Raw genomic sequence first — 12,912 nt, forward strand, 5'->3', positions numbered from 1 at the left:
TACTATATAATACTCACTGTGTATATATTTCCTTGTGGAGTATACCATATCAGAGCCCAACTTTTTATTATGGAATTTTTCAGACATACACCAAAGTAGAAATAGTTCAGTGAACATCCATATACCCTCCACTTAGATTCAATGATTAATATTTTGTGCCCTGGCCAGTGTACCTCCTTGATTGGAGCATTGTCCCATATCCAAAAGGTTGCAGGTACGATTCCCAGTCAGAGAAAATACCTGGGTTGTAGGTTTGATCCCCAGTCTGGGCATGTACAGAAGGCAACTAATCACTGTTTCTCACATCAATGTTTCTCTCTTTCTTTTCCTCTCTGTCTAAAAGCAATGAAAAAAATGTCCTTGGGTGAGGATAAAAAAAATTAAAATTTTGCCATAGTTGCAGATATCATAATGCTTCATTCCTATATACTTCACCCTGCATCTCTTTATAAGGACATTCTCCTGCATAATTATCATTATCACATCAAAGAAAATGAACAGTATGTTCACGAGAACATCTAATCTATAGCCCATAACCAGATTTTCCCAATTGTCTCAGGAATGTCTTTTATGGATGTTATTTAATAATCAAGAGCCAATCAAAATTCATATAAATATACTTATTTGTCTGTCTCATTAAGTCTCTTTTAATCTCTAAAGTACCCCCATCTTTGTTTCCCATGACACTGGCTTTTTGAAGCTGTCTTAGAGAATATACCACACTCTAGATGGGTCCTTATTTCCTCATGATATCATTTTACATGTCCCTCTATTGTCTGAATAGGTCTAGGGGTATGATCAGATGCAGGTTGAATGGTTTTGGAAAGAATGCTTCATGAAGCTATTGCCACATATTGGTGTGCATGACAAAGGTGGCACGTGCTGACCAGCTCCCCACTAACAATGCCAAGTTGGATTGCTTGGTAAAATTGGGGCCTCCCTCACTTTTCCATTGTAAAGGTACATTTTCCCCTTTGAGGTTCATAGCTCACCCTCTTTTGAATAACCTCAAAGTTGGCACATTCATATGTAATCTTTTGAGAATCCAGTTGGTTTCTATAAATAGCCAACATTCATGTGTAACTGTATCTGGAGATTAAGACTTGGGATCCAACTGGAAATTCTGTTTTCGGTTCAAGAGCAAGTGAACAAGATAAGACCTGTTTTTCTCCTGTGACTGAAAGGGTATTTCTAAAGGAGTAATTATACAAATGTATTTTTTAAAATAAATGTATAGATGGACATTGTTATTACTTCAACAATATTTATTTTTATGCATACATTTTTTAGGTTTTTTTTAAGAATCCCATCCTTTATTGTTGGACTTTGTATTCATAATATAAGCAAAAGCTCATTATCTAAGTACATGGGACAATAACAGAGTACCTTTAGAAATTGAAATAACACTGCCTAAAGAGAGTTTCCCCTCTCCTGATGGCCTCATGAATAATGTATCTTGTTGGAATAGAATTTAGGGAAAATGAATCATGCTCTGTAAATGAGTTTTCAAATTCCAGAGTCCATCCAACCTTCAGAAACGTCCTTCCCAGGAGGCCCGTAGTGCTCACTCACCAGGGAATCAGAACAGCAGCCTTTTCAAGTGTATCTGTTTGTGTTCAGTTTTTTAGCAAATCCCCCTTCATCGGAAAAGATTTGTTTCCATCAGTGTTAGGTGACTGAGTCACACGCTTCAAGGGAAGAGAAACGGTTAGTATCAGATGAATAAATCCCCTCAGAACTCAAGCTATAAAAGGAAAGACTTAATGACTTGGTACTTTAGTCAGCATCATTTCAAAACCTCAGAGGTACTTGTGTATGAGCCATCCATTGTGTTCATGAAAAATTTAGCCCATTCACTTGTGAGGAGTCAGACTTCAAGGCCCTTGGCTTGTTAGCCTACTAGCACAATTTATGACGAAGTGCCATTATTCACTTAGGGTGTGAAATGTGTGGTGTGCCTGCGAGAGCATTGAGTTCTAAAAAATATAAAAATATGTGACACACCCTCAACTGTCATGCTTAAATGTTGAGGAGGTTTATAGGACCCCATTTCTTGAGCTTCTCAACGTTTGTGTGTGTGTGTGTGTGGATGAGTCTTCAGTAGGATTTTGATTGTAAATCCCTGTCTTAATTAGTGAGTCTAAAGGAGTTACTGATTTATCCTGGGGGAATTCTTAACAAACGCTCTCTCTCTCTCTCTCTCTCTCTCTCTCTCTCTCTCTCTCTCTCTCTCTCTCTCTCTCACACACACACACACACACACACACACACACACACACAATGTGCCTCTCAGCCAAAACTGGGAGCAAGAGAAAAGCAAAGAGGGAGAATCAGACCCATTTGCTGGGGAGAGACTTCATGTACAGTGTCTGCTTTTTGGCCTGGGATTCTGGGGAGCGTGGTAGGGTGCTCCAGGGGGACACTGGCAAGCACTAACAGAATTGGAGAGTAGAAGTGATCACCAAGAATTCTGTGTTTGTTTATGAAAAGGGATGTAACACCTCTTCCACCATAAACATCACTTTTCCAGCTACCTTACCTTCCCAGAAACCAGAAATGGATAAGACTTTGTCCCCTCTTTAGAAACAGTTCTAACAGGCGTGACTTCCTGGCTTCTAGCATGTTGGGGGAGGGCGGGGCTGCTGGTTCCCTGGCACAGGAGAAGTGACAGCTGAGAAGCCTAATAAAAGGGTGTGGTATTGAAAAGCCATAAAAATCCAAGACCTCACAAAGCTTTGCCTTCTGGGAATAAGTATCCTTACAGACTTCAGAGACCAGAGGACAGCACTGTGCATTGTCACACTCACAGTGGTGACCCTGAGTCATTGTGAATAGCGTAGATTACATGCACTCCCTGGAATGAGAAAAACTGCCATCAGAAAATGATTAGGAGCCTGAGTCTGGTGTCAGCTTGGATCAGCCCTGTGTTTGGTATTTACAGCTGTGTGGCCCTGGGCAATTTACTTAACCTCATCCATAAAGTGGGGGCAATAGCTTTCGTCCTCCTGGCATTGTTATGAGGATTAGATGGAATTCTGGGTGGCATGTTAGCTGTTGCTAATTTTTGACACAGCAACAAACAAGTAAGTGGAGCATCTCTTCTTTGGTTACAAATGAGGTGTTGCCTTTTAAAGCACAGCTTGAGATTTCGTAGCTAGGGCCTCTCTAAAGACACACAGAGCAACAAGCTAACTGCAGTTGCTCAAGGGTCAACTGTACTTTTAATACTTGAAGTCATAGAGACGTTTACACTTTGAAGCAATTTATAATATAAATTAAAATAAGTAGACAAAACCAGCCACAGAGACAAGCAAAGATCCTTAAGGAAAGGCACATATAATGGTTTATTCTGCCTCGCCTCTAACATTGTTCTGAGTGTAACCGTACATCGTCCAGTTCCATCCACACCCTCTCCCGTCCTTTTCCTTGCTCATCAGCGGGGTCCTGATTATCACTGAAGTAATGATGAATTGTCTCTGTTTCTTTCTTTCTTGGTGCTTATTTAGATGGCTGATTTATGAAGAAGCTGGATTTCAGGGTATCCCCTTTATCCTAGAACCTGGTACATACCCTGACTTATCCTTCTGGAATACAGATGTAGCATACATTGGATCCATGCGGCCTCTGAAAATGGTAAAAATGAAATGTAACTGTTCTTGGAGTCAGTGATTTTTTTTGCCAGCCTGACATTGACAATTTACAGCATGTGACTTGGAAGCAATAAGTAGACTTTTAAAAGCAAATATGTATTAGATAGAACTTACTGCTAGGAAGGGAGAGAGAGGGGGATGGGGAGTGAGAGAAAGAGAAGGAGACATCGACATGAGAGAGAAACATTGATTGGTTGCCCCTGCACAGGGATTGAACCTGCAACCCTTTTGTGCTCCAACCAATTGAGCCACCTGGCCAGGGCCTTAGATGGGCGATTTTAAATGGAGATGTCTGTCACAGAATGCACTGCCTGAGCCAGGCGGGGCTGGGAAAGGGCAGGGCATGCTGTGGACCGGCCCAGTTGTAGTGACAGCAGGCTGGCCTGGGTGGCAGCTTTGGGGGCACGGGGGCTAGATGTCTAAATGAATGTGATCTCCCCAAGCATTTGCCTTGGAAAGGAGCCTGTGCTTCCTCTGCCCTACCCCCGTGTTGTGCCTTGTTCTTTGGTTCTCATGTGAGATGCTAAGCCTTGGGAGGATCCGGGCTGCACCTGTCTGTCCCCGTGCTGAGCACAGGGTGCGCCACAGTGCAGTAGGTCCTCACGAGATATGTGTGGCACAAGGGAGGCTCTCTTTTCAAACGTGTTTTTGAAATCCCACTTTGCGGTTGTCTTCAGAGTTGGTTTGAAATAAATTAGAAATTCAGGAAGATAACTTTTTATCTTAATTTTATCCCTCCCCCAAAGCTTGTGTCTTACCTACCTGCACGTTTGCGGATCTTACTGCAAATGGTTTGGGCTTCTTTCTAAAATTAAATCTACTTTCAAAGAACAAAGCTTTGTTAGTTGTGTATCAGAGAATCGCCCCTGGTTTAGAAGAAAGTTTTTAATGATAATTTACGAAACTGTGATGTTTATGGCATTAGAATCGGATTACTTTTGAAAAGGGTACTTAACTTAGTTGTATAAGCTTTGGTTTGTTGACAAAATCAGCCACATTCCTTTATATGACAGTTCATTTGAGCATCTTTTGCTGTGCTTTTTAAAAAGCTGTTAAATATATATTGGTGGAATATATCCTTCTGACTTTCCCACTCTGATTTTAACTCTTACCCTGTTCAATACTCCCATATAATACCTTTTATATGGTTTATTTTTAGTGAGTTTAGGGGAATTAAAAGAAAATTTTTATTTTAGAAGCATAACAACCCCTATAGATCCATGCTTTGGGAAGTTTTAAATTTTACCTAACGGTTTAATTATTTCAAGAGTCCTCCAGATTATATTGTGGACTTGTGTGAACTTCAACAGTTTTGTAAGCCATGGATTGCAAAATCCAGTGGCTCCGGGGCCAGGCAGCAAACAGATATGAGTGAGGCTGGCTGGGCCTTGGACTGAGGGAAGGTGGAGACAGGCAGATGGGAGCCTGTGTTCCGGCTGGAGAATGAGCACAGGGTAGTGTTAGTAAGTTCGGAAGGTGAAGGTTGCTGCCTGTGAGAATTTGTGTCCAGAGATGTCAGGTCTTAGGACTACTTTATAAAAGTGAGAAATGCTCATTATTTTTTTGAGAAATTTATGGAATTAAAAAATATATGATTTCCCTCATATATGGAATCTAATTAACAAACTGAACTAACAAGCAAAATAGAGACAGACTCATAGACGGAGAGCAGGTGTCAGCTCTGGGGTGGGGTTGGGGGATGGAGGGCTTGAGCAAAAAGGAAAAAAAGAAAACTCATGGACACGGACAACAGTTGGTTGTTGGCGGGCAGGGGCGCAGAGAGAGGTGGAAGAGGGTATGGCGGGTAAATGCTGATGGAAAAAAGTAAAATAATAAAACTCAAATTAAAAAAACAACAACTAAGACTTATTGGGTCAAAAAACACAGCTAACATGTAGCTGCAGCTGATATACCACTTCTGTGAGACTCTGCTCTAGACTGTCTTCCTCGTGTCTTCAGCTGCCTTGTTGGTAATTTGAGAACTGTCTCAACGTAAATTTAAACACACTGAATGTATCTCACTGTGAGGTTCAATGGCTTACCCTGAATGCCACGTGTAATATAAAAAGGTAATGTATCAGTGAAAAAGCCATTTTTCTTACAGTGTCATTTTCTTTTCAGGGCGGCCGTAAAGTTGAATTCCCTGCAGATCCAAAGGTAAAAGTATATATATTTTAAATTTTATTCTCATTCTGTCTCCATGAAGAGGATACTTGTGTGATTTTTATAGGTCAACTTCCATAGAACAAAATTGCAGCCAAAGGAAGTTGTCCCAACTTACATGTGCCATCTTTCAGGCTGGAAGATGGTGCCAAGGGCACCGGTTGTCACTAACAGCACATGCAGCCACGGCTCAGAGGTTCATTGTTGTATCATGTTTATAATTCGTAGTTGCATTTACTAAAGGCAGGGCCTGTTGCTGCTTGCCAGTTAGCCAGGAAAAAACTTTCAAGACAAGTTCTCCCTACTTGTTCCTTCTGCTTCCCACATCTTTGACGTAGTTTGATCTGTAGTTTTTCCATTTTTAAAACAACTTAGAATCTTCTGGTTCTTTCGTTTGGCCCAAGCAAAATTCTAAATATCAGTTCTAGATATTGAAACAAAAACCAATTATTTATAAACTGTCTTTGAACCTGAGCTTTGGGCTATACCATATCAGGAAAAAAATTCTGATTTTTAAAATTATAAGACTGTTATTTAGTTAATTTTTAAAACTATGATAAGGACATTTTACTTTGTGTTCCAGGACTTAGTGTTGTTTAACGTTTAGCTATGGTGATATTTAGCTTCTTACAAATTACTGGTATATCTTATTTCTGTTACAGGTAGTTATTTATGAAAAGCCTTTCTTTGAGGGAAAATGTGTGGAATTAGAAATGGAAATGGGTAGTTTTGTCATGGAAGAAAGTGAAACAGAAGAAGCCACTGGAGATGAAAGTTTGCTGCTACCGTCAGTGGGATCAATGAAAGTCCTCAGAGGCATGTAAGTACGCAGGCACAACCTGTCAGAACGTCCTTTTTCCCCTCTTTCATCAAGTAATAAAATGTTCCCCCTCCCCTGCCCTGCCCCAAGAACATTCCAGATTGTACGGTAGAGAGCATTCCAAACATTCTTCTCAGCCAGTTGTGACATGGATCTGACAGCAGTTTGAGAAGCTGGTCTGGAGTCAGTCAGCTGCGAACGGATATATTGGCCCATCCAGATCGGTCAAATCTGCAATCTTGTTTATTAATATTTTGCTCCAAACTGTTGAACTGTTAGTTTGCTTTCTATTTTTTATGATCATATTTTGTGCTTTATAGATCTTATATATTTCCTTTGGAAGTGTACACTTCCAAGTGGTCTTGTAAATAGACAAAAGTACATATTTTAATTACTATTTGAAGAAGGTTTATCCAGTTTTATTTGCTGATTCCTTTGGAGTCAGTTCTTATTAAATACACACAAACAAACACACACACACTCCCTGTCCTGCTTTACAGAACATTGATGCATGCTCTTAGATTGCTTCCTTGGAGTCATTCTGTTAGTCTCTTAATTTTTAGAGAAGAATTCCAATAGTCATAATGCATGAGTCCCTTTCTAGCTTTATAACTATTTGTATTTGTCAACGAGACTGATATATACATTGGGAGCATTTTAACTCTCCTGAGAATTACTACTGCTTTGTGTTATTCCTGTTGCAGTTGGGTTGCTTATGAAAAGCCTGGATTTACAGGTCATCAGTATTTGCTCGAAGAAGGAGAATACAAGGACTGGAAAGACTGGGGAGGTTACAATGGAGAACTTCAGTCTTTACGACCTATATTAGGTGTAAGTTAAAGAAAAGCTATTGGCTAATACTTGGTGCTTCTGGATAAGAAATGGCTAGCCTTTGAATTTTGAATTTTTTTTCTCAATAGGATTTTTCAAATCCTCACATGATAATGTACAGTGAAAAAAACTTTGGATCCAAAGGTTCCAGTATTGATGTTTTAGGAATTGTTGCTAATTTAAAGGAGACCGGCTATGGAGTGAAGACACAGTCTATTAATGTACTGAACGGAGTGTAAGTGAAATAACCACATCAGGATTTTAAACATGAATTTTACCTTGGTTTGTGTTAAACTTACTTCTCTGACATAGAGAATTAAACTAAACATTAAATCAGTCATTTAATACCAACTGCCGCTATATTTTCATAACCACTTTTAAAAATCTTTCTCATATAATCTTTTCTTCATGTGTAATGTAACATTTGAGTAGGCTTTGGGTTTTATGATAGAAATCTACAGATCTACTTCCTGTGTCTTTCTGCATGGAAAGATCTCATGAATTTTTTAAGATGGAAATCAAATAATAATAGTGATTTAACATGAGAAACCAGAGGTTGGGACGGAGTCCTATTTCATTTTCCTATGGCCCTACAACTGCCCCATTATATTTCTTCACTATTGTTTTGACATAAAAAATAATTGTTTCAATGTACTTAGATTTAGCAATTAAATGCTTTTTAATACTAAACTAAGTTTTTATTGAAAGATGATTAGTCAAGACTCTTCGGGATGCAGGTGATAAAAATGGAATTGGCCTACATAACTGAAATGTCCTGGAGATTTTGCTTTGGTCATGGGTGGATACAGGGGCTCAGGCTCTGTGTCATCGGAACTTGGTCTCTGTCTGTCTCTTGCCTGGGCTTTTCCTGTGTTATCTTCACGTTAGGCAGGCCCTTTCCATCTGGTGGCCTGTGGCATTCATCTGGCCTTGGTTCTTCCACCTCACTACTTCCAGTGAAAAAAGCTTCTCGTTTCCACACGAGTTTTAGATGTGACTTTGATTCTGTAGGTTTGAATCCTGTGCACCTACCCAAATCGGTCACTACAGCCAGGGAGATGGCCGTGGCTGTGTTATGTGGTCGTCGCTGGGGCCGAGGTGTAGGTTCAGTCCTTTAGGAGTCTATGTATGATTGGGGTGAGCAGTTTCCAAGGAACATCAGAAAGAATGGACACATACTGGATAGCCAAAACAAAAGTCTATAAGTGTCTATTAAAAGGAGTTCTTCAATTATTCTTATGATCCAGGCTGATAATCTAGTTATAATTTATTAAGAATGAGAGTATTCTCATTTGAAATCATCTGACCTTAGTTCTGTTGAAAGTGCTTGATGTTAGGGTTTCTTTTTTTTTTTTAATGTCATGAGTAGTAACAGGCCATTTGAATCATTCTAACCTCAACGCTATTGTATTTCACGGGGCCTTGCCAGGGACATCTGAGCTGTGTCTACAATGTGGCATGCTTTTACTGTGAGTCATGTTCACCCAGTTCTCCTGTAGTTTGTTGCTTGTGGCTCCGTGTTGGCAGAGTGACATCAGGGCCTTCCAGGCCTTCCGTTCTGAACAGGAAATGCTTTCTACGTAATCCTGTTCTGGACCCCTAACATTTTAGGATCTGCCGTGGATTAAAGGAATGGGATGGCAGAAGTCATCTGGGTATTTCAGATTGCCTTTAAAATTAATGATGTAGAAGGAAAATACAGTGACCAGGCCTGTGTGGGCAAACAGTTGTACATTTTGATACTCACCAGGTGTGTTGGTTCAATCAGTCAGAGACAGTCCTGCACCCTTGAAGAGGAAGCACAAGATCCTGGGCAGAATTTCCCCAGGGCATTTATGCAGATCAAGCTGTTAGCAAAGGTAGAATTACTGTACCTGGAGCTGCTTTTTCTTTTTTACCCAGCCTTTGTTTATTTGAAGTCACTTTCCTTTAAATAATGTTGCTTTTATATGTTTCTATTTTTAGTCATTTCTAGTAGCATTTCCTGGGGTAGGCTTTTTTTTCTGGTTGTAGCAGTTGAGTTTTGGTTTGGAGGAAGTTGAAGGGAGTTTGCATATGCACACCACTTCCTTTTCAATTTTGTAGTTGTGGAAAGGCTTCTGTATTTACCAGGGCCGGCTGCTTCCTCGCATTTCATTGGTCATTTGACAAATATTTATTGAGGTCTATTATGTGCACAGCACTATATTATGTCCTCAAAGAAGTTACAGTATTTATATAAAACATAATTATTGCTACAAAAGACACAGGGATTAAGTGCTTTGGGAATCCACAGCAGGGAGATTAATTTCCAGTTTGAATTTAAGGAAGACTCAGGAGCCAGCCCTGGCGTCAGGCCCTGAGGGACAGAAAGGTGGAGCTGTGCCAAGATTTGAGGGAGGAACGCAAACCTCTTTGTTCTTAATAGTTTCAAAGAAAAATTGTTTCAGTGACTTTACTCTTACTGGTAACTAAGCATTTTAGTTTGATTTTTTATTTCTTAGTATAGAACTCAAAGAAAAAAGGCTTTTTTCAGAGTCTTGTTCTGTGAGTTTTTGTTTAAGTCGAGCCCTTTAAATAGATAGTAAAACCATGATCTGTTCTAATTATGAAGTGTGTGGGCTGCCTGAAGTGTGGCTTGAGAGAAACGTTCTAGGGCAAGTGGCCATTCGGGCCATGAAGCAGAGAGAACCCGGTGAGCCTCATGGGACTTGGTCATGGCTCGCTCATCCCTGGCCACTAAGTGGCTGTGTCACCTCGGACAGGTCGCTTCCCATGTAGGACAACCACCAGCAGGTAATTTCATGTGATGCTTGTTACTCATCTGTAAGGTTTTGAGGGCAAGGGTTTTGTCTTTTCCATCTTTGCATACCTGACCTGGTGCCAGTCTAGTTCCTGGCACATGGCACACGACCAATCACTGTTTGTTGAATGAATAAATAAATTAACTTTTCTGTGTCCTTATGTTTTCCTTTTTGTAAAATGGGAAAACCAGTCCATCTGGAAAGTTCTTAGTATGTGTACAAACATAGGTATTATTCCTTTAAGCTGTGAATTAACTGAAGAGGAGACACTTGACTATAACAGAATTGGGTAGGAAATAGCATAAAATAAGTCGGTTTTGTTGATGTCCCTCTCTGAGTATAGATCACTTAAAAGATAAATGAAACAATACCAAAGATATTTGGTTTTAGTATTTCTGAGCATTTGTTCGATTTTGCTTGTTACATAACTGTGTCATGTTGGAAATACTGTTTAAAACAAAATTTTAGTTACTTAGCTATATTTTTATTTTTAAATATTTCTGTCAACTTTTTTTTCCAGTGTGGTTTGCTGAGTAATAGAGGGTGTGGCAAAAGTAGGTTACAGTTGTTTGTATGGAAAATAACAATAATCAATAAATAATACAAGAGTAAACATTGTTTCACATACAGCTGTAAACTTACTTTTGCCACACCCTGTATATTTCTGGAAAAAAAATTTTAATGTTGGTAACAAAAAGAAGTCTTACTTGCCTATTAGAAGAACTTTGACAGCTACTCCTTGAAAGTCCAAATTGTTTCTTTAGAATAAAATTAGAAATATAGACCTATCCGCATTGCAGCTTTCTCAAGATACAGGATTGGATGAGAACACCAAAAGGTTCACATAAAGAAACACTTTTACTTGCCACTTTGATTTATCTTCCAGACAAATCTATCTGCCCCTAAAGGATTAATGCAGGACCAGGAAAATTATTAAGGTTGCCAGTTAGTAAAACAAATGCAACGTTCTGTATGATATGTAGTTACTCAAGGGTGTGTGATAGCTTTATAGTATATATAAACTATGAGCTATAACAAGTCAATGTTTTTGTTTCTTTTTGTTTCTTTAGATGGGTAGCCTATGAAAATCCTGACTTCACAGGAGAACAGTATATACTGGATAAAGGCTTTTATACCAGTTTTGAGGACTGGGGAGGAAAAAATTGTAAGATCTCTTCTGTTCAACCCATATGTTTGGTAAGGAGTTATATTTTTATATGAAAATATTTAACTGATTTCTGGATTTCCTTAATGTGTGCTTCTGGTTCGTGTAATACTTAACCCTGTAGAAGCTATGCCAGTGTTATTTTTAACAGTAATTGCTAGTCTGGAAGAGAAATGTTTTTTAAGATGTATGCTCTATTCATTTTCTTCTCTCTTCCCTTTAAAACTTCTTAGGAGTCTTTCACTGGCCCAAGGAGACGAAATCAGGTAACTTAAAAAAATCCTATTTTTTATAATTAGGGGCCATCCATTGAAAAGCTCAACTTTCATGTAAAGTTTTAGGCGTTTAGGACATTTTACTATTTTACCCCTTTTTATACCTGAAAGCATAACTGTGTTGTTAAATTAGATTGAAATTTCTTAATGCTTGATAGCATTTATCCATATCTAAATACTTCTTATAAAATGCTTTCATTATATAATGTTGAATTTTATCTCATTATATTGAATCAGAGTTTACATGAATACACTAAAATTAGTATTTCAAACAATACATACAGTTATTATGATAAACAGTAAAATGAATTTTCATATTTGCTGTACCTGCATTGGACCAATATTTTATATGGTCTCTCACTCAAGCCTTTGAATGCTGACCGTCTACATCAACTGAAGTGCTACTTCTGTGATTTAGGCTTTTTAATGGAAGTGGTCAGACAGGCATAATTACAGAGGCACCAACACCACTGTCGCCTCCTTTTACTGGCATACACAAGATTCTAATAAGTCAGCAAGTAGCTTCTATGGGGGGGAGGGGACTATACTGTTTCCAAAATATAGTTTTTTGTAAATGTTAAAACTGATGAACCATTACATTGGCCACAATAAAAAGCTTTAAAATGCCTTACAGCTTGTTAGAACAGGCTGCTCTATAGAAAGCCACCTCTACTGCTGGAGTGTCCTTCGACATCTCTGAATTAAATTAAATAATCATGAGTGGTGTAACCAAAATATTTCTAACTGATCATTAATGTAGAAGTAGAAAATTTAAGGATTTATAAAATTTATGTTAGTTTACTGTAATAATAGTTAGCTGGTTGTGTTTGGGTCATCATTTCAAATACTGATTGCATTAATGTGTTTACAAAATAATTTTATGTATTTCTGTTTATTTTTTCAAAGATTCACTTGTTTTCGGAACCACAGTTTCAAGGTCAGAGTCAAAGTTTTGAAGAAACAACAAGTCAAATTGATGATTCATTTTCTACCAAGTCTTGCAGAGTTTTGGGAGGCAGGTAAGCAAGTATGATGATACCTTTAGGTGCTTGGTAGTATATGAAACTACCAAATAATACAAGACTCTGGAAGTACTAAAATGTACTTTGAAGCCTCTGAGTGCTAGACATCAGACAAGGCAATCAGTGTGGGTTGGAGAAGTTAAAGATCATCTTATGGGATTTGGACCAGGATCGCTACTCTCGAGGCCTATCCCATCATCCAT

General features: G+C 38.7%; 1 protein-coding gene across 2 annotated transcripts in view; it reads left to right on the plus strand.

Moving 5' to 3' along the window:
- CRYBG1 (crystallin beta-gamma domain containing 1) overlaps positions 1-12,912 on the plus strand; it is a 193,423-nt gene that overhangs the window by 165,511 nt on the left and 15,000 nt on the right. For both annotated transcript variants that reach the window (XM_090279715.1, XM_090279716.1), the window contains 8 exons: positions 3,507-3,633; positions 5,772-5,807; positions 6,476-6,633; positions 7,338-7,464; positions 7,554-7,699; positions 11,318-11,444; positions 11,646-11,678; positions 12,594-12,706. In XM_090279715.1, the coding sequence (XP_090135841.1) occupies positions 3,507-3,633; positions 5,772-5,807; positions 6,476-6,633; positions 7,338-7,464; positions 7,554-7,699; positions 11,318-11,444; positions 11,646-11,678; positions 12,594-12,706 (867 nt within the window). The remainder of the gene's footprint in view (positions 1-3,506; positions 3,634-5,771; positions 5,808-6,475; positions 6,634-7,337; positions 7,465-7,553; positions 7,700-11,317; positions 11,445-11,645; positions 11,679-12,593; positions 12,707-12,912) is intronic.

The sequence above is a fragment of the Furipterus horrens genome, unplaced genomic scaffold (genome assembly GCF_987537825.1).
Source record: "Furipterus horrens unplaced genomic scaffold, mFurHor1.1.pri manual_scaffold_6, whole genome shotgun sequence".
In the NCBI taxonomy this organism is placed as follows: Eukaryota; Metazoa; Chordata; class Mammalia; order Chiroptera; family Furipteridae; genus Furipterus; species Furipterus horrens.